We start from the raw sequence: 26,063 nt of genomic DNA, 5'->3' as shown, positions 1-26,063 counted from the left end.
GTAGTTCAAGAGGCGGAGGATGTTGTTAGTGGATTGTGGAGGTTTTGCCTTACAATAGGGGAAGTGAGAGTGAGATGGTATTGTCTTGTCTTGCCCAGTTCAGAGGGAATCCTCCACAAGGCAGCTTTTGGAAAGCCATAATTCTAAGAACAAATACCTATTTTTTTTGTGAAACCTGCATGGGTTTCGGTTTTTTATCCACAGATTATACAAGCAGCCGGTAGCACAAGCAGTGCTCGGGAACGACCAGCGGCTTACATCACCCTACCTCCCGGCGGCCGGTGCCCATGGGCCTTCCAAGGTCGGGGCCTGGGCACGCCCCCTCGGGCCCGCACCCCACGACGCCAGCAGCGACCTCAACGTGTCCCCGCGAAGCCCGTTCTGGGGAAGCCCAGCCCTTTTGCCCCCGGTTTCCCCGCAGAGCTCCAGGCTGGGCACCGCCGGGAACCCTCAACCCGACCAGGCACGGCCAGGGCACTACCCCTCCTCTAGGAAGCAGTGCCCCGTGGCCCCGCGCCACCTCCCCATTGGCTGTCTCTGGCTCGCCGACGCCCCCGTGGCTGCCAATCGCCGTGTGCGCTCCCGCTCTCGCCCTCGGTGGGCGGGGCAGAGCCGGGACACGCGGGCTCTTCCTCCATCTCCTCCTCCTCCTCCTCCTCCTCCTCTCGCCGCTCTCTCGCAGCGCGGGTTGTCGCTGCCGTCCTGTGGACCACCCGTGGGTGAGGTTGTGGCCCCTTGTGGGGAGAGGGAGGGGGAAGGCGGGAGGCGGGTGGGTCCCCCTCCCCGCCGCCCTGGGCATCATCCTTGCGCTTGAGGCGGGCTGCGCCACGCTGCGCCGGCCGTTAAACGATCACTTTGAGGGGAGCGCTGCTTCAGGAGTGCTTCCCTGGGGCGGCAGGGAAGGATGGTGGGCTGCGGGCTTGCGGGGTGGGTGCGGTCCTGCTGCGCGGTTTCTCTTTGTACTTGATGAAAGAGGTAGGGATGGGCAGCTTGGAGCCGTGCTGGGCAAGCGGAGCCCTGGAGCCAGCGCTGGTGCCGGCGTGCCTGCTGGGGGAACCGCTAGGGTACCGGCCCTGGGGATGCCCTGGGCAGGCCGGAGGGTGTCTGCGGAATGCCTCCGCCCAGCAGGGAGCGGGAGGAGGAAAGATCGGCTTTCGGCTTCGCAGACGGACTTGCGAGGTGACGGTGTGCCTTTTGTTTGTCTTCTCTGGGTTTGGCCCCAGCTCTTCTACTGGCGCAGGTTGCCCAGGGAGGTGGTAGATGTGCCACCTCTGGAGACATTCAAGGCCAGGCTGGATGTGGTTGTGGGCAACGTGTTCTAGTTGGAGATGTGCCTGCTTATTGCAGGGAGGTTGGACTAGATGGCCTTTGAAGGTTCCTTCCAACCCAAACCGTTCAATGATTCAGCTGTTCTTGGCCTGTCATCCATTGTTTATGTGAGCGTCTCTTGGCAATGTTTTCTTGTCAAGTCTGGCTAATGCAGTGGACCAAGAAGCTTGTTTTCTTAACGTTTTATTTCATATATTGCCCTTCCCCCGTTGGGAAGGGTCTGAACTTGACTAAAACCTGAGAGAGCAACTCCAATAAAAGCATTAGTAATGCTGCTGGCATACTATTGAATGAGCCACTACTTGAAAAGCAAGTGGTTCTTCTCTTGTTCATGTTTGAGTAACTAGTCTTCTGTATATCTCCCTAATCCTGAAGCCTTTGACCATGGAGGTTTGGAGTGCTGGGCCCTAATCATAGAATCATAGAATAGTTAGGGTTGGAAAGGACCTTAAGATCATCAAGTTACAACCCCCCTGCCATGGGCAGGGACACCTCACACTAAACCATGTCACCCAAGGCTCTGTCCAACCTGGCCTTGAACACACCAGGGATGGAGCATTCACAACTTCTTTGGGCAACCCATTCCAGTGCTTCACCACCCTCACAGTAAAGAACTTCCTCCTTGTATCCAATCTAAACTTCCCCTATTTAAGTTTTAACCCGTTACCCCTTGTCCTATCACTACAGTCCCCAATGAAGAGTCCCTCCTCAGCATTCTTATAGGCCCCCTTCAGATACCAGCAAGGTTTCTTAGACTTTTTACCCTTTTAACAAGTCTGTTTGCTGATTTGAGGCATGAGAGCCCCGCATTCTGCAAAACATGTGCTGCAGAAGGGAGGGAAATCTCAGAGAATGGGAATAGGCAAAATCTGGGATTTTATGTGAGGGGAGAAAGGTATTTACTGGGAAACTGAGACCGCCCAGAGCCTGGCATTTCTTGGCAGGAGAATGGCTTTAGTGAGATCACTACTGATGAAGTATGGTTTAGGGTGCTAGGTTAGGTCCAGTACTTACAGTGTTTGGACCGATCATCCTTTCTGATAATAGCTGGTAGCTCTTTAGTACCCTATCGTGGCCTCTCTGCGTGCGAGTTAATCAGCCTGCTTTCCGGGAGCTGGAGCAGTACTTCTCAAAGTTGTGGTTGGTAGCCAGGGTCATGGGGGACCAGCTTCCTGGAGCATACATGCTGGCTCAGGTGTGTCACTCTGGAGCTGGCAGCTGCCAGGATAGGCTGGCCTCTGGCTATTGGCAGGTACCTGCTGTCTGCATGTGACACCCAAAGGAACTGGGCAGACAGCAGGGTGTACCGTGCTCTTGGTTGCACCGTGGATGCCTACCAAAAGCTCTGCAGATGTAGCCAGAGTGGGTGTCAGTTGGTCCTACCTATGAAACATGCATGGGCCAAAAAGCTGGCTTCCTGCCCAGGCAGTGGTGACTAGTGGTTCTCTGCCAGCCTTTATGAGAGGTCCCTGAGTTGATCGGAGATCCCCAGGCTAACAGAAGATCTTATGCCTTGCAGTGGGGCAATGTAATGGTGGGGAAGGGGAGCTGTTCTTCCATCTATTTCATAGTCCTGATCAGAAATTGAGAGAAGAGCTCCAACTCACTCTTTTGTCATGATGGGCAACTTGTTCAATCTCTGAGCCTCTCTTACCCTACCTGTAATGCTTCTCTCCCTCTACTTGGTGAACTTGGCAGATCAGGTGCACTGGTCAGGCTGTAGTGTTGGTCCATCTTTGTGCTGACTAAAGAGAAGGACTTGGAAGCAGGGAAAGAAAGAAAGCTTCTGACTGCAGCAGGTAAAAATGCAGATAAGGTATTCTCTGTTCTTTAATGCTGTTTTGCTCCTTGGAGACATCAGTCTTCACTTAGAAGACTTACCAGGTGAGTCCAGACAGGTTTGAAATGAGCTCAGAAAGTGGGGATGTCAGAAGACACCTGTGTTAGGGCTGCATGCACAGCTTCCCTCATCAGCTCTGTAGAAGAAAATGGAAATAAGACTTTCAGTTCTTGAAGGATCTCTTCCTAGAGCCACAGTGTTAATTAATAACCTGGTTACTTTGGGTCACTTGATGCCTCCTGACACAGGAGCTGCCTTGCACTGAGGAATTAGCAGGGAATGGACACACTACACACTCTCACAAAAACCCAACCAACAAACCAAACAAAAAAACCCAAATGTCTGCTGTCTCCTGAATCACTTATAACTATGGTGTTTCTGAGCAGCTTCCAAAGGCTGGATGGGTACTGCTTCATCTGGTAACCTGTAAAGACCCTAAAGCTCTCTAAGATTCTGTGATACTCAGAGTGAGCAGAATAACTGGTTTGTAGTGGTTTGCTTGTTCACACAGTAAAGTACCTGCTTAACATCAAAGTTTCCCATTCGCAGGCCACAGCAAAATGCAACATAATCTCCTCTCTTGCTGAGCTGTCAGCCCTTGGGGCATCTCTCTGATTCATCTTTTACATGTGCGTTTTAGATAGCTTCATGTCTGCTTCAGACAAGACTTAAGTTAATTAGATTCTTGCATGCATGATACTCTTCAAATACCTACATTAGTGCTGACATACACTGTAAGCAGCCTTAGAAACCTAACATATCTATGGTGTGAGTTCAACTCAGGCAGTTTGAAGATTAATTTCACTCACTGGCCTTCAGTCGTGCTCTATAGGAGTTGAAAAATTGTTTAGGTCTTGGGTTCACTGTGGGGATGGATCCGGAGATGTGAGCCTTGCCCATGAGGCTTTCTGGATGCCATATCTCCGTCTAAGTCTCAATCCTCTTTGTGACTTAGGTTTAAATGGATCTGTGAATTCTCTCTGCAGAGCATGAGGCAGAAAAATCAGATTTAATGCCAAAAGTTAGTCAGGCTTTTCTAGTTAGACTCTGCCCACACCCCCAGCTAGCTATGGGAGTGTTCCTTTTTACAGCAAACTTAAATTCAGGCTAGCGGAATTTATTTCCTGAAAATGGGCAACTCTTCCTGCAGCTTATCTCCCTCAAACTCTTTGGAGCGGCACTCATTGCAGTTAGAAAAGCAGAATTGCCATTCTTCGGTCCTGTCTCCCCAGTCTGTATCTCCAGAAGAAAGACTGAGGAGAGGGTGAGGCTAGCAAAGAAGTTGCTGTCAACTTCTGTTTTAGTGATTTCTGATCACCCCATTTCTTTTGTTCCCCAAAGTTCTCCCCAGTAGAAAAATGCACCAGCTTCCTATGGCCTGATTTAGGCCTGTGAGCAGGATCATGAGGGGGAATACGGATGTCCTAGGCTGGCTACCTCTGCCTCCTTATCTGCTGAAGTTATATCATTTAGGGCTGTAAGTAAGCACCAGCTGGATGTTCTGGGTGGTGTCAGGAATCTCATCAGTAGCACTGAAGGAACTGGAATCTGAAGTCTTCCTGTTGGTCCTGAACATGACAGGTCACTCTTGGGCTCCTGACCTGTTTCTTAGGTGTAACTCTAAGCCATTGCAGATGCTTTTCTGTCTCTGTTGACTGCTGTAGTGAGAATTCCCCTTGTAGAACAATGAAGTCTGTCCTAGGAGTTTGCCCTTCTTCAAAACCATAAGATATTAGGTTGACCATAGCTGGTCAACGTAATCATAGCTGGGACTGACTATAGACTAGCATGATTAGAATTTGGCTTAATGAATGTACAGTTTACCTGTTTATTTTATGCTGGATGGGTATGGGGTTATTTAAAGTAATGCCTAATAAAATGATTTGAAAGGATTTCTTGAATAGAAGCTTGTGTTACTTCCAATGGATGATGTTGCTTAATGTTAGCATTTTGGGCCAGGATTTTTGTTGTCAATGCCTGTGGTAGCTTTTTTCCTCTCTCCTCACTTTTGTTCAGAATTCTAGCCCCATTGCTGAAGCTTTTTATTGCCATTCTAAGCATGAGAGAATCTCACAGCTCAGTTGAAGGCAATAAATACAGCTTTTCCTGTTTCTGCTGTTCGTGGTTCAAGAGGTGGAGGGTGTTGTTAGTGGATTGTGGAGGTTTTGCCTTACAATAGGGGAAGTGAGAGTGAGATGGTATTGTCTTGTCTTGCCCAGTTCAGAGGGAATCCTTCACAAGGCAGCATTTGGAAAGCCGCATTCCAAGAACAAGTATTCATGGAATGTTAGTTTTCTTGGACTGATGTCTCCCAGTCTAGTCCTGGTCAGTAGTCTAGGTCAGGATGTAGTCCATCTTGGCTTTTAGGCATGTATTAACCTAAATAAAGTAGAATTGTATCATTTTTGGTGGTCTGGAAGCCTCTGTATCTTGAAGGAGAATTATTTTAAGCCTTAGCTGGGAAAGTTGGCACTTTCAAAGGCTTTTTGTTCCTAAAGGAGGGCAATTTAAATGCCTTAGTAGTTTTCTTCAAATCAGCATGGAAGAAAGGAATTGGTGCGCATAAGGTAGTAGTGGTTACTGGTGCATATTAACTTGCAGGATCAAATGCTGAAGTTCACTGATCCTGTGATTCAGATTCTATTTTCTTTTTTAAGTGTATCACCAGACCATCAACTCTGTCTGATCTAAGCTGTGCCTGGTTTGTGTACACTTGTCAGAAGATGGAAGAAGGAGGGACCGTTCCCAGGCCTAGTGTAATTCAGCAATGGAAAAAGCTGAATCTTGCTGCAAAAGGGTGATGAGAAAAACGAATATTGGGGAAAAAACACTACATTTTCCAAGTCTTCAGCCAGGTCTTTGTCTTCAATGGAAAGGAAGCAGGCAGGCTGTATGAACTGGCTAGGGTAGGAGAAATGAAATCACTGCTTGCATTTTATATTTGCTAATTTCTGAAACAAGAAGCCTGATAGAAGATTTCCTTGCTTTCTTTTGGTTGGAGTGTTTGCTGTTTGTGTTATATCCAACATCACTATGTTTGTGTGTGCAACAATAACTCAGTTTGGATAGGAACTTGTGAGATTTTGGTCTTCTCAAGGGTAGAGAGGCCTCTGAAATTGTTTCTGTGTGAAGGGGTTTCCTAAGATGTGTACAGGGTCTTTTGGTGATAGCACCACAAAGCCCTTTCACCCTTGATGTCTCTTAGAAGTACATATCATATGAACTGGAGTATTTGCTATTGCTTTATGTAGCTTTCAAGCTTATGGAATTGCAGTCAGTCCAATACAGATTTTGTTTTTGCTTACTTCCCTGGATCTGAACTATAGAGGGCAAGGCAGAGGGAAGATGAGGTAATGTGGGAAGAGCAGAGTCAGGAGACCCTCCATTGCTCTTGTGCAATACCTCTGCTGCATGATTTTTATGTTTTTTAATGTTGTTTCTACAGGTCACTTTTACTTTGTTTTCAGCTGCTTTTTTTTCCTAAGAAAGCAAAAGGTGTGTTTTGCCCCTAGGAGAGACTCTTTCCTGATTGGTTTTGTTCTGTTTTTTCCCTAACTTGCATGATCTGCAGCTTTAAAGAGGGTTCCAGTCTCGTGACCCATCAGTCTTCTGAAGAAAGTCCAGTCTACTGTGCTGTCACCTTCACCAAAGAACATGGAGAAGTTGATGTTTGAAAGGCCCTTTGTTCTGTCTAAGGTACTCACTGGTTTCTGGGGAATTTTGTTTTCTGGGGAATATTCTTTCTGTCTCCAGAATTTGGGAAAGTGAAATCCCCAGAGGGATTTCAATGTTTGTTTGTTTGGTATGGGTTTTGCGTTTGTTTTGTGCCTTTTTTTTTTTTTGGTTTGCTATGTTGGTTTTGGTTTGTTTTTTTTTTTTTTTTCTCCTTTTCTGGAATGCTCTGGAGGTAGGTGCTATTGAAACCAGAGGCCTTTCCGGAAAAGTTCTTCATGACCACAAGGAGCAATGCAGGATCTTCTGGCACCATTGTCTAATTAGCCACCAAGTAGCCTTCCTGTGTTCCTTTCTGCTTGGAGTGGGGAGGTTTTATTTCAAAGAGCTGCTTTTCAGTGTGGGAGGGGTGTCTCCCATGAGGCTGGTCCTGTTTTCTTGAGATTTATGGAGGGTAGTTACAGTAAGCATATGCTTCAGTGTGTTTAAGATATCTTCACGTAGAGCACTGTATAGAGCTTTTGCGCTCAGTGTTGCAGGGTAAGGTTCTTGTTTTGACAATAAGGATTTAGCAAAGCAAAACTATGCTGAAATGCTTTCCCATCTTCACAGTATGATGGAAACATCAACTGACCGTGAAAATACCCATTTGTTTTGACCTTTTTCATATAAAGGAAAACCAAGACTGGGGCACTTGATTCCTGTAACTGAGACATACTATGTTTTCTCCCCTACTACCTGGGTCTTGGGTACTAGTGGCAGGATCTCCTGTACCTATTCTTGGGTGTTAGCAGTAGTTAGTTAGTTAGGGTGTGGCAGTACCTATTCTTGGGTGTTAAAAGCTACTTGTTGCCATTGCCCATTTTTGCTTATAGGCGATACTGTTCTCCTGAAAACTGCCACTAGGGTAGTTGCTGTTCAGGCTTCCCTCAGAAATACTGCATGCTGAAACACTAGGCTGGCAGGAGATATGGTGGTGAAGGGACAGAGACAAGAATAAGGACTCCTTATTAGTAAAATGATTAAAAATAATTTTAGGGGGGCCAGTGATGTGAATGGGGGTTCTGTGGTGCAGAACTTAAGTAATTTTGATAACCTCAAAGGATGCTCTGACCTTGTTACAGCAAGGCGTATGAATTACTGTCCCGCTCTTTTATTTTATTTAATTTTTTCCCCCTCCCCAAGGATGAAATGCCTATGGTTCCTCCCCAGGAGAAGCCAGATACAAATTCATGCCCTCATGCACCTGGCAAAAACTGTGTCTCTGGTGAGAGGAACAATGGGAACTGCAAAGCTAGTGAGAAGGAAAGGGAGTGGATCCGCCCTGATACACCCAGCAAATGTACATGGAAGCTGGGGAAACCCCTCTCTGCCTCACCCCATCGTCATACTACTCTGTACGTATTATATATAGTTGCTAATTTTGAGTGCATCACTAATCCAGGACCCCTCAGAGCTATGTGGATTTAACAAAAAGATGACTGATTTAAATTGATGCTGTTTAGCCTGTATGCTAGTGCTTCTAATTTCCATGTATAAGCAAAGCTAAGAATTCAGATTAAGCATACAAGGGGCCTTGCACCAAAAATGTAAGCCTACATGGACTAAACTGCATTATTTTAAGTAACCTGGCAAGCAGGTCCCTGACTTGATGAAAGATTGCACTGTTAATGCCTTTTGCTTGTAAAATAGTTGCCTCTGAGCAGTGTTAAGCTATTTCATGCCAGGAGGAAGTACAGAGCACTTAATTCTTGCCTCAGCAGTTGGCTTGATGTCTGGTTAATCCTTGTTTTGGATCAAGGGCTGGATGTTTTGTGAATTTGTATTCAATGGACATCATTTTAAACTAAAATATCTACAAAAATTAACCTGCATGAAAGGGAGGGAGTGAGAAGGATGGTTGAAAAAGCATAGAAAGTGCTGTGTTATTTTTGTGTGACCTGCCTGTGGCTCCTTTTGTGAATAAACTGACTTTGTTTGTATGTGTACCAGGCCAGAGCCTCTAAAAATCCTGCCAAGCATCTTGGATAAAGTTGGCAATACACCTTTGGTGCAAATCAACAAGATTGGGAAGCAGTATGGCCTCAAGTGTGAACTCTGTGAGTACTGCTGAAGGCAGAAAATCAAATGTATGAAGTTTATGGCTGCTTCTCATATTCAGAGTATTCATCAGTGTGTGCAAAATACATATCTCCAGTTATCGCAGAAGATCACAGAAAACAAAGTAATGAAACTGTCGGTGAACGGTTTGCTGTTTTGTTTATTTAAACCCCAGCTATGCTGGAGATATCTGAAGGCTCTGATCAGAATCCTGAAAGATGGTGTTTAACACCACTGAAAGGATTAATGCTGGGAGTACTGAAATGGAAGTGCAGGCTGAACAAGGGGAGAAACTTCCAGTTTGATCAGAAAATCTTTGGCTGAAGAATGTACAGGGGAAGAGGTAAGGTGTGTTGGTAGAATTCTCTTCCCCCATGCTATTGCACTAGAAGAGCCAAGGGGCTTTTTATCTTAATTGACTTGACTGTAATAAAGAGTAAAGTTTAAAGGAGAGGTCATATTTTGAGAAGATTGACAAAATATGAGTGGCTTGGCTTCTGGGGCCGGCATCAAGTACCAAACTTGCCATGTTGTTGTGACCCATAACAGTGGAGATGCTGTGAACTGAATCCCCATCTCTGGTGGTGTGAAGCAGGGAGGTGACATGTTGGACAGACATGTTAACATTGTTGCTCTTGCAGATATTTTAGGCATAAACAGTCTATTTAGCAGATTACTGCTGTTTAAGAACTCTGCTTGGTTTCTTTGTTTCCAGTGGCAAAATGTGAGTTCTTCAATGCTGGGGGCAGTGTAAAGGACCGCGTCAGCCTGAGGATGGTAGAGGATGCTGAGAAGGCTGGGATCTTGAAGCCTGGGGACACAATCATAGAGCCAACCTCCGGAAACACAGGTAGGGAATGGAGAGATCTTAGCAAAGTGTGGGGGAAAATGCTGTGATAGTTTTCCTGGAAAAGGCGAGACTTGAGGTTGGAGCATGGAGGCTGGCTGTGCACGGAAGAAAGAGGATCTCTTCCTGCTTGCATGGTGTAGGGAGCAGTGTCTCTTCCATCTCACACAAAGAACAGTTCTGCAATGTCCTATGCTGACCAGACTATGCAGGTGGGAAGGAGGCCTGCTCAATTCGCAGGGGCTCTTTGCTTTAAAATAAAAGAAGTGTTAGCCCAGATTCACTAGGATATTTCAGCCCTATTCAGAAATTAAAGTCTGACTGAAATTATTGGGGAAAAAAGCACCAAAAGGCTGGTGTGGATCTGGATCTTTCCCTTCTGAGGTTATACTATGGTATCCCTCTTTCTGGTCTATAGGTTTTACATGATTCTCCTTGCCACAGAACCCAAAAGATAGAAAGAAGACAGAACTGAAGGAGATGCAAAACAATTACTTCAGAAAGCTGTCTTTTCATGTGAAAACAAAGACCAGGGCAAACAGTAACCTGAGAGAACTGGCTTTTGCTCTAGACAACTGCTCAGAGCTACTGAGTTTGTTTAATGTGAGAGCTAATGTATTATATTTTTGTCCTCTCTGCATCCCACTTCTCCCTCAGCCAAAGTCCTGTTTTGATAATTTTTGCATTTGCAGGTGAGTAACAGAACCTACAAAGTGGTAGAGTTCAGGTCTCAAAATACTTTCTTCATCACAGACCATAAGGGAAAGAGGGAAAGTGCTGGATGGCTTCTCTTCAGACCTCAGCCTTAGTGACGCCTTTGCTGTCTTTTTTTTTTTTTTTTTTTTTTTTTTTTTTGGCATCCTTATTTATCTGTAATATGCTGGGAAAAGTTTCTTTGGGCTCACCCCCCAGTATTTAACCACTAGTTAATTCACTTGAGGTGTAAGTTATTCTTCTCTTACAGGAACAGTTAAAGACTACTTTTTTTTTCCCCAACTCTAATCAATCCAGCCTGACCTAGCAACAGAGCCAGCTTTGAACAAGCAAGTCTCTGTGTGGGGTGAAGTGCCTGTGAGGCATTTGCATGGGCATGTGTTGACATTGTGCCTGGTACCCATATCAACTAACTTGATCTGTTTAGCTTATCCAGCAGAAAGGTTATCTGACAACAGGTGTAAGCTTCTCTTCTATAGGGGATGCAGTTCTGAGCTTAGCTGTTCAGGTAGGCAGACAATGACAAGCTAGAAGGCAGAAATCAGGCTGGAGGTGCAGGTTTTTAAAGTAGAAATGAAGTGTCTGTATCTAACTGTCAAGGTACTTCACTGTGGTAGCAAGTTGAGACAGTGCGTTAGAGCCTCAATCACAAACAGCATCTAAATCACATCTTTTCAGAAAGGACTTAGTTTCAGCCCATTGCAGACTAGGGATTTAATGCAGAAGTGGGTCTCTAATTCTCTTCTGACAGTATCAAAATGATTGCGCTAGTCTTCTTTAGCTTAAAGCTCATTCCTTTACCACATGAAGTAGCTGAGACAGGAGGAAGGTGATATGCATATGTTAAAGCTAACAGTTTGCAAAAGTCAAGTTTGCCCATCCTTGGCTAAACTTTATGTTGGTTGTGATCCTCAAAGAACTAGCAACATCTGTAAATCCAGTTCTTCTCAATAGCCAGAAATATTCCTTTTGCCACACCTCTAGAGACACTGTACTCAAGCCTCTGGTGAAAATATGATTAAAGCCAGGGCATGCCAAAGCTAGCATTGTGGGTTTTGCTCTTTGTTGCTCCTCACTGAATACTCTACGTGCCTTTGCTTGCAGGAATCGGGCTGGCCTTGGCTGCAGCAGTGAAGGGTTACCGCTGTATCATTGTGATGCCAGAGAAAATGAGCATGGAGAAGGTCACATCTGTTTTTATTTTCAAGAATTTACAAATAAGCAGGTTTGCACTTGCAGAGCTCCTGGTGCAGATGAGTGCTGTGCCTTTAGCAACCAAGGTTTAGGCATTTGGTCTCTCAACTCTGCTGAGGGGCTATTGCCAGAGCCCAGAGAAATCCACGGACAGAAAATGTCTTTAAGACCTATCCCCACAGCACTGTCACTTTGAAAACTGACATAGCTGTTTTAAATACAAATGTCAAGGGAACTTGAGATTTACCTAGCCCATTGAAGTGACTACATATCCCTGGGTTAGCTCTCTGTCACTGAGCAAAGGAGGATGAAGGAAAGCAGTGCTGGAGCTTAGAATGTTCTATTCTGCACTGTGCTGAGCAAGGCTGTGAGAAAGCCTGTTGAGATCCTCAGGTTACACTGAGCGGTACTGGCAAGCATCTGAGTTGTGTCACCACAACAACAAAGGGGAAGGAAAAGGTGCCTGAGTAATGCCGACTTACCTTCACTGTGGAAAGCACAAAACATCTAGCTCTAGACCAAGCCCTGTCCTGGGGTGCTACATCTGCAGTCAAAAGAAGAGAGTAGAGAAGAGGTCCCATGTGACTTATAGTTGAGGCAGCAAATTGTCAGTAAAACCACTTATCTCCATTCAAACACTTCCAGTGTTCCAACTGAAAGGCAGCATCACAAATAAGAACAATATCCCCTGAAGGCATATAGCTATTGTTTGCTCTTATGTGCTGTGGAAGGAGAGGTACTGCATGGCCATTGGTGGTATGCAGCACCAAAGGCCTCCCTCCTTTCTGAAGACAGGCTTTGCCTTATCTCAGTGTCATCAACTTGGCCTTGTAGCAGTTGAGTGGTGCATAGGGTCTTGGAGGATTTCCTTTGCTGCCTGTGTCCAAAGGATGAGGTATATATGCATAATTTGCACTTAAAATACTGGGCTGACAGCACTGTCGGAGTGCAGAACATACATGACCAGCATGAGAAGAGATGGTGTTTTGCCTCAGTAAGTCTTCTCAATATGTAATAATAGTCCCTACAGGCCTAGGATAGAGGCAGGAATTTGACATCTATCTTCCCAGTAAAGCTTTTTTAAGATCAAGTGACATTAAGAATTTGGACCCATGGCTCAGTGATGTGAGGCTGGGGTTTAGGAGAACTCCTAAGAAGGCTATTGCAGGCCAGGCAAAAGGGGAGGTGTTCTCTTTCCCCTGTATCCTAGTGAAGTCTCTGTGCTGGAAGAGTGTTTTCTGGGGTTGTGACCACCTTTATTTGCTACAGGTGGATGTCTTGAGAGCTTTGGGTGCTGAGATTGTGAGGACCCCAACTACTGCTAGATTTGATTCTCCTGAATCTCACGTGGGTGTAGCATGGAGATTGAAAAACGAAATCCCCAATGCACACATACTAGACCAGGTAAGAGCCAAGGCGTCGGGCATGGCATGGGAAGAGGTGTTGCATCCTTGCTCCTTAGTGCCCTTGGCTGACTGTTCAACACCCGAAGTGTATTTCTGGAGGAAAAGATGTCTGAGGTCTGAACTTGAGCAATCACCATGCTGTGGGGTAGCAAGTTTTTATAGTCATTAGAGGGCAGCAACGAGCCCATGTTTGCAGAAACTGCAAAACGGGTTTTGCTGCTGCATAGGCACTCCTTTGCAGAAGAATGGGCACAAGGGTCATGATGTTCCTAAGAGAAACTGTCCCACGGACAGGACCGATCATGGCATTAGCTGTTGCTGGCACCTTAGAACTACTTTTAAATTAGGTCACTTAGGAGGGTTGGACCTCAGGCACTCTGCCTAGGTCCAGATAATAGATAAGGAAGCAATCTGGAAAGGGTATATGCAGCTGTCATGGGTCTTGGGGAATTTTCGTGATGTTTTTGAAATGCCTCACAATGTGAATTTTGTCTTTCTGGTCTACTTAATTGGCTATTTTGTCTTTCAATATAGTACCGTAATGCCAGTAACCCCCTGGCACACTATGACACCACAGCTGAAGAGATCCTGCAGCAGTGTGAAGGTATGCTTGCTTTTCAGTGGGTCCCTAGTAGTCTCTTATTGTTAGGTTCTTGGAAAATGAGTGCTGAGGTGGATGAGAAATGCATGGATTTTGATATGGCAAATCCCTTACATATGCTGGGTGTCATTAGAGAATTACCTTATTTGGGTAGTTGTAGTAACGATTTCTTTTCCCCATTAAAGAAGGATGCTTCAATTTTTAGGCTCTTTTGCTTGTGGTCAGGTGGAGAAAACAGTGATGCTGAAGTTATCCTATTTAACAAACACAGACAGACTGGCATGAATGAATAGGGTCATTTTTCTCAGCTCAGAATTACAAACATAGGTACAGCCTCAGACCAAATACTCAAGCACACTGGAAGCTTCTTCACTTCGGAGTCCTCAGGAGTAGAAACTGCTGTGTTGCAGATATCACCCGTAAGACCTTTTTAGTCTGCACCGATCACTTCAATGTTAACTCTAGGTAGCTGAGTTGGAGTACCAGAGATGGTTGAAGTGTGGCAGCAGAGAGCTTTAGCTGGGCTAATACCCGGCTGAGGAATTGGCTTGAGAGCTGTTGAAGACATTCAGTGGGATGAATAGGTTGCAGCCTGCCATGTAGGCATTTGCTATAGGCAGTAGAATCAAGTAATGTAAGAGGCTAGAGATCTGCCTTATAAAATAGTGCTCATGACAATGACCAAACCAGTATTTATCACGTGAAAATGAAAGAGTGGTTGTGTTAACAGTTCTCTAAAATGCTGCCTATCCCATGCTCTTGGCACTCATTCAGTAAATTAACTAATATAATGGGCTGCCCATCTTAAGTTAGAAAACTAATTATCTGTGTCGGCAAATACAGTAACAGTAAAACTACAGGTGTCTGCTCTATGAGCCACCTCCATCTGTGTCCAGAGTACCACAAATTGGTGCCTTGCCAGGTCACTGAATGGACATTTCAAAACCATTGCTGAAGTAAATAAGGATTGAACAAGGTGGTCTCAAGCTAGGTCTCATAACAGCTCTTGGGGAACAAAGAGCCTTTTCTGACACTTTTTGCATTTCATTGAAGAAAGTCCGTACTTGGGGTAAGTGGGTTTTTAATCCCTCATTCTTCCCTGGAAGTGTTCAAGGTTGGATGGGGCTTTGAGCAATCTGGCCCATGGCAGGGGGATTGGAACTACATGGTCTTTAAGATACTTTCCAGCCCGAGCCACAATATGGTTCTGTGATTCTGGGGGAGATTTTACAACTGCTTTCTATCCTTAAACAGGAAAAGTAGACATGCTAGTGGCTACGGCTGGCACAGGAGGCACTATTACTGGCATCTCCAGAAAGCTAAAGGAGAAGTGTCCAGGTTGCAAAGTAAGTGGCAAACCTAAGGTATTTTTCTGTAGTGTGGTGAACTTCAAACTGCTCCACTTGGCCCATGTCATTCCTTGCAAACCTGCCTCGGGTCTCTATGGGAAGCTCATGGATGTTCTCAGTTAAAAGGTAGTTCTAAGCAGCAAAGAAAAATTGTCAGATGTCTGAAATAATGACAGGTTGGTCTTGCTGGTGACCAGAGTTCAGGTTTGTCTCAGCAGATGAAAACTTGCCCTCAGATCCCTTCATGGGGTGTCTGAGAAACTTCCTTCACTGGTGTGTACTGCAGTTTTGTGTCCCCTTTCAGACTGCCTTCACTAACTTGTCGGGAGCTGCCCAGGTTCTACGCAGTGAAATTTTCTCTGTACACACCAACCTATGTGTCTACCTGTGTGCTGTGTTAGATTTCCCTACAGAAGTTGGTATTGTGTTTCAGTTGTGAATATTTGCCTACAGACAGGGAGTAGTAAACAAAATAATACTTACCTGCTTACACTTGTCACAAATGTATTGGCTGCAGTGATGCCTGACATGTGAAGGATAGTCTTGTTTCACAGAAACCCTGTCTTCTGTTTAAACCAAGCAAAACCCATGTGAAACAGATTGTGCCCCTCACTTAGTGTCCACAGCCTAAGGAGACAGGATGGTTTGCCAAGGGGCCAGAAGCAGCAAAGCATTTTGCTCACAGGGGAGGTGAATGTTGCCAGGAAGAAATGAATAGGAGACTAGCTTGCTGTTAAGCTTGGCTGTGTGTGTAGCCAGTGTGACACAAACAGCTGTAAAGAAGCCAGTGCTCATCAGTAAATAGCTGTGCTCTCAAAAGCAGTGTATCATAGTAGCCAAAGTGAAAACTGCTTCTTCAGATTATAGGTGTTGATCCTGAAGGCTCCATCCTTGCTACACCAGAAGAACTGAACAAGACTGACAAGACAATGTATGAAGTGGAAGGAATTGGATATGATTTTGTCCCCACGGTGTTGGATAGATCTGTAAGTCACGCTTCTTGGTTTACTGACTTTCATCCTCTGTTGGGATGCAGAAGTGAGGTGAAAGGTGGAAATAAAACTTGGGGAAATATTTCTTTGAGCTGAAAGGTGAGGGCTAGCAGACGGAACTATTCCTGTCTTTCCATCAGCAAAAGGAGTCCTTGGAAAGTTTCTGCAATGGCCACATTAGTTTACAAATGCTGCGAGCAGATAACATTTTCCTAGATCACAGAACCTTTCTTTTTTTTCTTTAAACCCAGCCCAGTCAATCAATTAAAAAAAAAACCAAAACCCCAAGCCAGAACCAACCAACAGATTACCCCAACCCTTCCTGGCCAAAAGTGGTATGACTGTTGTGAGCAGTGCTTGTGTTCCTGGGAAGCCCTCCAAGATGGGAGGAAACTGATGCTCTTTGTGTCTGTCTCACCACAGCCTGTTCTCACAGCGAGGTTTCAATAAGGAATCTGTTGTGTTAATGTGATCGTCTTGCCTTGGCAAAAAAAGCCACTTGGCATTTGGAGGATGGAAACCCAGGCACATGGGTAGGGCTCAGTTGGGCAGCTGTTACCTCAAAGAGGATGAGTTGAATTCACACTAGTTGTGTAGCTCCCCTAGTCTTCCTCGTTTAAATATACCCTTGTTTCTGTCTTCCTGCTCCTTCCCAGACAGTGGACCAGTGGTACAAAAGCAACGATGAGGAGTCGTTTGCTTTAGCACGCATGCTGATCCGAGAGGAAGGACTGCTGTGTGGTAAGAGCAGATGCGAATCCGTTGAGTTTCTCTGAATAGTGTGGGAGGCTGAAGCCCTGTGCAGGTCAAGCAGACCTCCTGCCACTTCAGAGGCTGTCTTCCTCACCCTGGGCTCCTCTGTGGTCTCTCTTCTTCTCATGCTTTCTCATTTCACTTGCAGTTTGACAGTTTTGTTTCTGATCTGCATTTTGACAGGTGGCAGCTCAGGCAGTGCCATGTCTGTAGCTGTGAAGGCAGCCAAAGAGCTGAAGGAAGGTCAGAAATGTGTTGTTATCCTCCCTGACTCTATCAGGAACTATATGTAAGAACCTTCTTGCTTTCATTCTGGGAAAAGGGTGAAGCAGTCCTTCAGACCTCCTTACAGCAGTGGCAAGTTGAATACATATTTTTTACAGTACCCAGTTACTCAAGCAAGGAATGTGTCTGGGACACAACTTCTGAGGTATCTAGAAAGGATCTGACAAGAAGTAGAAATGAGCTTAGGCCTCTGAAAGCTGAGCCACTCCTTGTGTCTGACTTCAGTATATAACCATCACTGGATAGGATCTATCACAGGAAAAAGCTTGCTTTCACTGTTTACCATGGGTATTATCCCATTACTGGAAGGGTCCCTGTAAGGCTGTCTGCTCTCTCTGCATGTGTCCACAGCAGAACACAGCACTATTCTGGCAGCAGCCAGTGTTGGAGAGAGTTTACACGCAGAAGCGTGAGGACTTTGAGCTGTGCCAGGAAGTTTCTGTTCTACCACACTGAAACATATCCCAAAACATGGTGGGTTTAGTTGTGTTTCCTGACTTCTGTTGCATCCAACACAACACTAGACAACTAGAAACTAAGATAGACCTTGCCTGAGTACAGTTTGGCACTTCACCATTCCAGGCTGTGTGTCTATCATATTGCAAGAGACTCATGTACTTGAAACTGTTTCCTATGGTTTTCCTTTTTCTTCTCAATGTCCCTGGCTGGGTGGGTCAGTGTCCCATAGTGTTGCAAGGCAAATGGCAATATATTTTCCATTATGCTCTAGTTGTTAGTGGTAGTGAGCTGAAAACAGTTGTCTCTGTTATAATATTAAGTTTGCTGTCAGATGTTTAGCCTGCTAGTGAGCTTTTCACTTCTTGATACTTTCCAGGTCCAAGTTCTTGAGTGACAAATGGATGATTCAGAAAGGGTTCATGAAAGAAGAGGACCTTGGCAAAAAACCTTGGTAAGCATGTCAGATCCATTTGGATTTTCATGAGTCTATTCAGTTGACTTCATGGCAGTTGCTAATTTAAAGCTATTTCAATTTACACTACCTTTGATTTAGCTAATATTTCATGCTATTGTGTTGATGCATAATTGCGGCTATTAATCAGATTTGCTTAAATTATTTGATGTCCTTTTTTGAGTTGCATGGCAGCAAAGGAAAACTTGGCACTTGATGATTTTTTTTCATGAAAAGGGTTGTAACTGAAACAAAAAAGTAGTTCACAGAGAGCCCTTCTGAGATCAGCGTTCTTGAGTGCAAAGCGCTGTGAGTCTACGTAAGTGGAAGGGGATCTTCCCTAAATTGGTACCTATAATGACTGTAAAGATGGCTGGCTCTTGGAGTAGGATCACAAAATTTTCTGTTTAAGGGATAAATAATGAAACAAGGGAGATCAGTACTCTCCACCAACTATCTGTAATCTTAGGAAGTAGACGAAATGAGGAAAAAACTTTTGGTCTTACAGCCTTCTCACACTGCAGTGACTTTCTGATACTGGGGAGAAAACTTGAGAGCCTTGAAGATTGGCTGGCTCTGGCTGAATCCTGACTCTTCCCTGCAGCCTTTTGTCATCCCTGTAGTGTTGAAGGCCACTGTATGTGGATAACTGGTTTTGTTCTCTCCGTAAGACTTGTGTGGGTTTGGCTTTTATTTCATCCCCAGGTGGTGGAACATCAGTGTTCAGGAACTAAGCCTCTCTGCTCCCCTTACTGTGCTTCCAACTGTTACCTGTGCAAAGACTATTGAAATTCTGCGGGAGAAGGGATTCGACCAGGTACCAGTTGTTGATGAATCTGGGTATGTCCACATATATCATTATTCATCTATATGTATCACTTCCCTCACCAGGTCCCAACAGATGTCTTCTAAGTGGTTACAAGAAGTATAATATCCTGTCACTCATCTTTCTTAAGTTACAGTAACACAATTCAGAAATGCTACCTTAAACACACCAATGCTGACCTTAATATGTTGTCATGCCTGGACTGTCCTACATAATAAGCTTCTAAGGATTATTATGATATACTTACTGTGTTTCTGCAAGATATTTTCATTGTTTCTTATAATAGCTGTTAAACTTAACAAAGCAAAACTTCATATTTAAAACAAACAACCCCAAACCTACCCATCTCCACAATGGCTTTCACCTAGTTTCTTCAGAACTCTGCATTATAGTGCAATGTTGTAGTGACCCCTATAAAGAGATGAGGGGTTAAAAGAGTGAAGTTGTGCTTTCTGAAAGCTCTCTTGGATTGCAAGAAGCTCTCTAGTTGCAAGGACTAGAGATACAAAGGGCCTGAGGTTCAGAAGGGCCAGGCACCCTGCTGACTTCTGTGTGAGGCTCCAGAGCTTCTGAGAACTGGACTCTGCCTCCTGCAGAGGCAAAGAATCCAAGTATACCATCACTAATGTTGCTTTATATCATGAAGCAGTTGAACTGACTTCTTCAGGCTGGCTGAGAGCTGATGGTTTTATCTACAGGAATACCTGAGGCTTTTATGTTGATTTTCCTTCTCTCTCTCTTTCCCCAGGGTGATTTTGGGCATGGTTACCCTGGGTAACATGCTTTCTTCACTGCTTGCTGGAAAAGTTCAGCCTTCTGATGAAGTCAGCAAAGTAATCTACAACCAATTTAAACAGGTAAGCAGGTATATTCTACAACTCCTAGTTCTATGGTTCAAAGTACTACTGTACATGTCCTAACGCTACAGTGGCATCGGGTTGGGTAAGGTTACTGAGCACAGATGTGCTAGGTTACTCAATAGGTCCCAGGTTTGTGTTGTGTCTGTACATAATTCTATTCCATTACTTCAACAGGCTTTCTTCTAATATGCTTGTCCTTTCCTCTTTCCCCCAAAACCCTGGCACAGATCGGGCAACGTAACCAGGAGAAGGGAGTTGTTGAAACAACTCTTCTAAATAATTTCTGTATCAGACAGATGTCAAACAACTGTTTGCCTTTTGTATCAGATGCCTTGCTGAAACACAAGGTGGCTGCCGAAACCTAATGTTGTCAAGCTATGTGAATTTTGATGTTAGTCATTTTCACCTGTTCATCCAATGTGGTATGCCAAGATACCACAACTTCCCAGCTGTATGGGTGCTCTTCTAAAATACGTGTGTTGTTGCTGTTGCTTTGCTTCTCTTGCAGGAAAAGGATTTTGTTTTTAACACAGAATGCTTGACGTAGTTTTCACCAGGCTTTAGTCTCAACACTGTTCCACACTAGATGAGGTGCTGTATTCTGGAAGTATATGTAATGTTTCCATTCAGTCCACAAACTACCAAGTCCCTGAGGTTGAGAAAGGATGCTAGTTCTTCATTGACAAATATAAATATATTTTTTTCCTTCCCAGACAGATAATCAAGCATCAGGTGGAAATGTGGTGCGTAACAAAACTGCTTAGTTCATATTCTCCCTCACTTGGACACCTTAAGAGCTCCTGGGGCTGCTGGTGTGCAGTTCTGTAGCTACACTGGTGTTAGCTGCAGTAGCCAATTCTCTGCACTTCTGAGGTTGTGGCTTTTTTCCACGGGCAGCTTGAAGTTTCTTATGCTTCTTCAGTAAAGAGCAGCTTAACCTTTTCATTTGCCTTTAGTTTTGACTTTTCCTTGGTGGAGGATACAAGGGGAGTGACACAAAAGTGGTGGTATTGCTAACATGCTAACTAGAAGTGTCATTCTGTGGTTATTTTCCATTTGAATTGATGATTTAATTAAGCAACAGAGTTAAATGCACATAACATCAGAAGTATTGTGGATTTTGCTTTTCTTACCACTTTAGTCAAGCTTATTTGACTTGTTTATTGGTGAAATTGGGAAAACAGATCATGTCATGAAATGACTTTTGATGTGCTACAGTTAGGATCTGTACCACAGCCTGCACTGGTAAGGGGTTGGCTTAACCTGTGACTATCAAGGCAAAGCTATTCTTTGATGTGACCACCACAATTATTTTGTGGAGATGTTTGAGAATGGAAGAGTAATGGTTATAACATTTTTTAAAGTCTCCAGTAGAATAGAGCTCTAGGGCTTTGAAACACTAGCCGCAGGATAATTTGCCAATCCAAACAAGTGCTGTATGTTAAAGGAGAGGAGGGCTGTTCTTGTGGAGTCAGGTGTTAGTTCCGGTTTATGTCTTCATAGTTGTCCCAGTGCTGCCTGTGGGCTCCTTGTCCTGGTTATCTTTAGCCTACCCTGTCCCTGAAGACAGGTCTATTGATTATACACAATCAGATGGCAAGGGGCTCAACCCCTTCAGTGACCTTTGAACTTGAGTTCAAAAGTTAGGCTTTGCATGCATGATTGCACACAAAACTGCTTGTCTCTCAGTGGTGGTGACTGACAGTTGACTTGATGCGGCAGTAGGTCCAGATTTCCCTCCACTCTCACTTGATTCACAAGTTTAAGGATTGGTGTTTCAGCATGCACCGTAGCCTGCTCGTCCCTTAAACACAGGCTACTGGGGGTCCTTTTGATCTCTTCTAACTTACAGTATGTTGATGAGAGCTCTGTGTTCCAGTGCAGCCCAACTGTTTATGCTGCGGCACTTACTTCTCAGTTACAAGCTGAGCTCATGGCAGGATAAAGGCATTTTAATCTGCGATGCAAGACTTTGCTGTAAATTCTTTTAATCCCCTTTAATGAAAGTATGTCAGATGGTGGGTGCTGCTGGTACATGGGAGAGTCACCTGGATAATGAACCTGTTGCTGCTGCTTCATACATTAAAGCATGTAGGAAGAAGAGTTTTGTGCATTCTTTCAAATGATTCCAGCAGGGGATTAGCTAAGTATTTTAGAAGGATCTGTATTCTTTCTGTAAGGTCAAGATAGGTGCTTTCTTGTCTAGCCTTAGCAATGTCAGACCTCACTAAAAATTTTTAATTCCCAGTTCCTTGCTTTGCACCTGAATACAGTGTTAGCTGAGCAATCTTTACCCTTGGTTTTGGCTTGTTTGCGCTTTTCTCTTCCCTGCCTCCTTTGTAGATTGTATTCACTTCCACAATGATTGATTGACAAATTCATTCATTTTTTCCCAGTCTTGCTAGAGTAGAATCACCAAGTATAATGAGTTTTATGGTAACTTCTTTTATGAGACACATGGAACGCTTGACCTTCTTCCATCATTAACATTTCTCAGATGTTCAGAATGTTCGGTATATTCATTATGTTTACAGAACCAGAATGAAAAACTTCATGTAGTGCTTAATTTTTTGTTCTGTATTCTTGAAATCAAAACCAAAGAAAACTGATCTTTTAAGTTGGCCTTGATTTGTTAGTGTTTGATGGGAGCAGTATATAATGCTGATGTATTGTTTTAATACTACATAAAGTATATAGGGATATACTTAATGTATAAAGGACTGTTTTGTTTAAGTTTGGTAACTCTCTCCTCAGATAAACCTGAAAGACAGCTTGGGGAAACTCTCTCATATCCTGGAAATTGACCACTTTGCTCTAGTGGTTCATGAGCAAATTCAATGTGAGTATGATGTTCTGTGGCTTGGAAGAGATAATCTTTGAGTAGTAACAAAAAGCAAGTACAACTGTGAATGTGTAAACAAGTTCTGAAGAAGCCAGATTCTCTTTCTGTGTATGGAACTATGTGCTACTAACACTTAGTAAGACACTAGCACTTTAATTCTTGCAGAGTAAATTTTAAGTCCATTAATAACCTCACATCCTGTAATATACCTGCTTTTGGAGCAAGTTACTGCTCAAAACTGAATGCCTGAGTCTAGTCCGTTGTACAGCAGCTTTGTTAGTAGCAGTAAGCCAGTGAATGAGCTCCTGCAGTACAACTGAGCTTTGCTTCTTCCTACTCCTGTCATACAACTTCCAGCAGTTCCACCACACTGAGTGTCCCAGGTTAACTACATTTTCTTTGCCTTTCTGAAGCAAAACCTTTATTACAACTTCATAAAGTTTGGTAAGATCTGGATGTCAACATTGACATCACCATTGCGAGACAGCTTAGTATTTCTTATTCCTGTTTATTTTGTTTAAACTAACTTGTTCCCCTTTACTTTGTGTTTTTCCTCCAAACTCCACTTTTCGTCAGCCTTCTCGAAACTCTTTACACTGCCTTCTTTATGAACTGGGAATGACTAAATAAATATTCAATGCTAGAGTATATCACTGTTACATGTGAACAATATTTTTTCCTGGTTTATCTTTCTAATGGGCAACTTGCAAATAAACAAGCACTGAGAAACTAGACTAAAAGTAGTATTAAGACTCACCAGATAAATTTGTCTGACACCTGTCTCAGTTGTAACTGTAAATGAAGAACAGACATCAAATTTGGGGTTGTTCTTGATAATCTCCATAAAGATGTGCCCTTGACTCTGTGCTAGCTATTCATAAACCTATAATCTCCCTGGAAGCTTGCTGTGGAACAAAGATTGAATAACTGAAAAATTCAGGACAATCCAGCTGGCTGAACAACTGAGGATACCACTAGGCTAAGCATCTCAATACAACTAGACTTTAGGAATCGGCAACTTAAACCACAAATAAAGGTCACTTGGCCTCTTGGTTCCCAGGTCAAAGGCTTATGCTCACAATGAAATATCACTTGAACCTGCACTCTCAATGCAGCAATGATTAGATGGTTAATAAGTCATTTGGATATAAATGGAAAAACGTATTGTGATTTTTATACTAATTCCGTATTTGGTAGTGGTGTAGGAAGATAGATGGTAATGTTATTCCTCAGCTAGTGGCCTCTGGTTCTAATAGGATAATATCAGTTTGCAGCTGTATCAAGTAGAGCCACAGAAACTAATGTATGAGGAAAATATCTTTAATAACAGAGGATTTGGTTTGAATTTTCATGTCAAGAAAAATAAATCTGATTAAGCCTTATCCTTTCTCCCATCCTCAGTTTCAGTTTCTGTAGCCTTTTTATTGAGGAGCCTTTCTGAAATGAAAATCCTTGCCACTTCTGTGTGACTGTTGGTCAAGGTGCCCATTCCCCCTCGATGTACAAGGGTCATCAGTGATGACAATCTCGACCAACAGGCCCTGACACGTGGAGCTGGGATGGCTTGGCACGTGCCTTTACAAACAGTGCCATTAAAGTCAAGTGGGATATTTGTGGTTTTGTGGCTCCTAAAGCCAGAATCCCCTCTTTGTTTCTGTGTAGATCACACTGACGGTTCCTCTAGCAAGCGGCAAATGGTGTTTGGCATCGTTACAGCCATCGACCTGCTTAACTTTGTGACTGCACGAGAACGGGAAAGAAAGTCCACCTAAAGACAAGCAGCAGCATGGAGCCTCTTCAAGAACATTTTGCAATCTCCAACAAAGAATCAGGTTTATTTCCGAGGTAGAATGGTCTGTCCTTAGGGTGTTTCTTTTTTTTCAAATTCTGAAAATAAGCAGTCAGCTGTTCTGGTGTCAGCTACACAGCCAGTGCGTTTTGCTGTATTACACAGCTTCTGGAGACTTGTTTCTTAAATAGGTTACACAATATTTCTCACCAAGACAATTTATTTTTTTTTTACTTCTATATATATATATGTAAAAATAGTGCCTAAATTAACTGGTGTGTTCCTTACTTGTTATGTCTGAAGTCTGGCTTTTCAATACTTGTTTCAGATTCAGAAAACATGTTGAAATAAAGATTTACAGAAGCAAAGGCCCAAGAGAGCTAAACTTTTTTTTTTTTTTTTTTATTTTTAGTTTTTTTCTCTTTTTTGGTGCAAGGGTCTGAAGTTAGATAATACCTGCATGGAGACAAAAATGGGACTGGGGTGTGTTGAGAAGAGAAGGGAGTTTTCCCTTTGGTGGTGACAGCAGAGTAAAGAGGAAATCCTGAGGGCTGGAGTTGAAACTTGTTTCAACCAGCTGCTCTGAGGTAAAACTCACCTGAGTGGAAGCCCGGCACTGAAGTGACAAACACAGACTAGTGACTTTGTTTTATGCAGTGCACCAGCTTTCACTGCAAAGATAGACCTTGCTTTTTTCCAGCTGTATCCTGATAAGTAAGCACAAGTGAAAAAATTAAAAGGTAAGATCAACCTTCTTGCCTGAAGGTTTTTGAAAATCACATTGTTTCATCTAGTAACTTCCCCCTAGCTCCCCACCTTCTTATTTATCTTAAAGTGCTTCTTTTTATGCCTGTGTTAGGTAACCTATCAAGAGCTGTAAAATCTTTCAAGTCCTGTTCAAGTGCTCCTATGCTGTAGTGCCTTATTCCAGGAGAAAAGCCCTGCTAGTAATCAGATTCACTGTAGCCAAGCTTGGGAAAAACTGGAAAACATGGTGTGAACTGGTAGTGTCAAAAGTACGCAACAGTTATGCACAGTAGGTGTGTGCAGCTACAATTTTGGCCAACTTCTGTAACTCTGGATCCTTCAGTAATGTTTGACTTGTGTAGCCTTGGCACAGTTTGGCACTAGCAGCCACATCCCTGCAGTGCTGTGCTCAGGCTACCTACTGCTGCTGAGTGGAATCACCCTATGGTTACAGGAGGAAAGTAGTGGTTCCTCATCTTCATTAAAGACTACTCTGATCATTTTCTGACTGGCCTCTTGCCAAGAATAAATATTTCGACCAGCAAGGGTGACATTTTTTTTTTAGCTTGTCTCTTCACTGAAGTAAAAAAAATACTATTTAGGCTGGGGCTGTTGCTGTTAGGATAGCAAAGTTGTTGGGTTTGGGTTCTTTTTGTGTGTGTTGGGTATTCTTGTGGTTTTTTGGTTTTGTTAAAGCTGAAGGGAGTTGTAAGTTAGCTAAGAGAAAACAAAATGGTTATTTAAAAATCACAATTACTACCTCCTGTATATATAGATTCCTTTCTACCTTGCTGGCTTCCATGTGGCAGTGAAATTTGCTGTACATTTTGGAAGCATGTGCTCAGAGGAGAGAGGTGGCAGAAGCCATCCTGTCCCATGTTGGTTCTGAGCAAAGAGCATCAAGCAGAGCCTTTGCAGTTTTGCTGGGCTGGAGGAGGGAGGCAAGAGCTCAAAGCCAAAGAAGTGACACCAGTGACCGTGCCTGCCTGCCAGCAGTGTGACAGCCT

At 43.8% G+C, this 26,063-nt stretch overlaps 1 protein-coding gene across 1 annotated transcript; it reads left to right on the top strand.

Moving 5' to 3' along the window:
• Positions 1–19: 19 nt before the first annotated feature.
• On the top strand, positions 20–25,135 carry LOC308218974 (cystathionine beta-synthase-like; the record flags this gene model as incomplete). The annotated part of the gene is made up of 18 exons (XM_080613514.1): positions 20–24; positions 205–769; positions 8,027–8,238; positions 8,834–8,940; positions 9,657–9,791; positions 11,607–11,686; positions 12,966–13,100; positions 13,637–13,706; positions 14,958–15,049; positions 15,913–16,038; positions 16,701–16,785; positions 16,981–17,086; positions 17,918–17,992; positions 18,698–18,832; positions 19,567–19,675; positions 20,392–20,421; positions 22,433–22,517; positions 24,183–25,135. 18 exons carry the CDS (start codon positions 20–22, stop codon positions 24,290–24,292), a joined length of 2,262 nt encoding a protein of 753 aa, XP_080469640.1. The 3' UTR covers positions 24,293–25,135.
• Positions 25,136–26,063: the final 928 nt, after the last annotated feature.

This window comes from Psittacula echo (assembly GCF_963264785.1).
Source record: "Psittacula echo genome assembly, chromosome: 3".
In the NCBI taxonomy this organism is placed as follows: Eukaryota; Metazoa; Chordata; class Aves; order Psittaciformes; family Psittacidae; genus Psittacula; species Psittacula echo.
The sequence above is the reverse complement of the archived record's forward strand: the minus strand, read 5'-3'. Positions and strand labels throughout refer to the sequence as shown.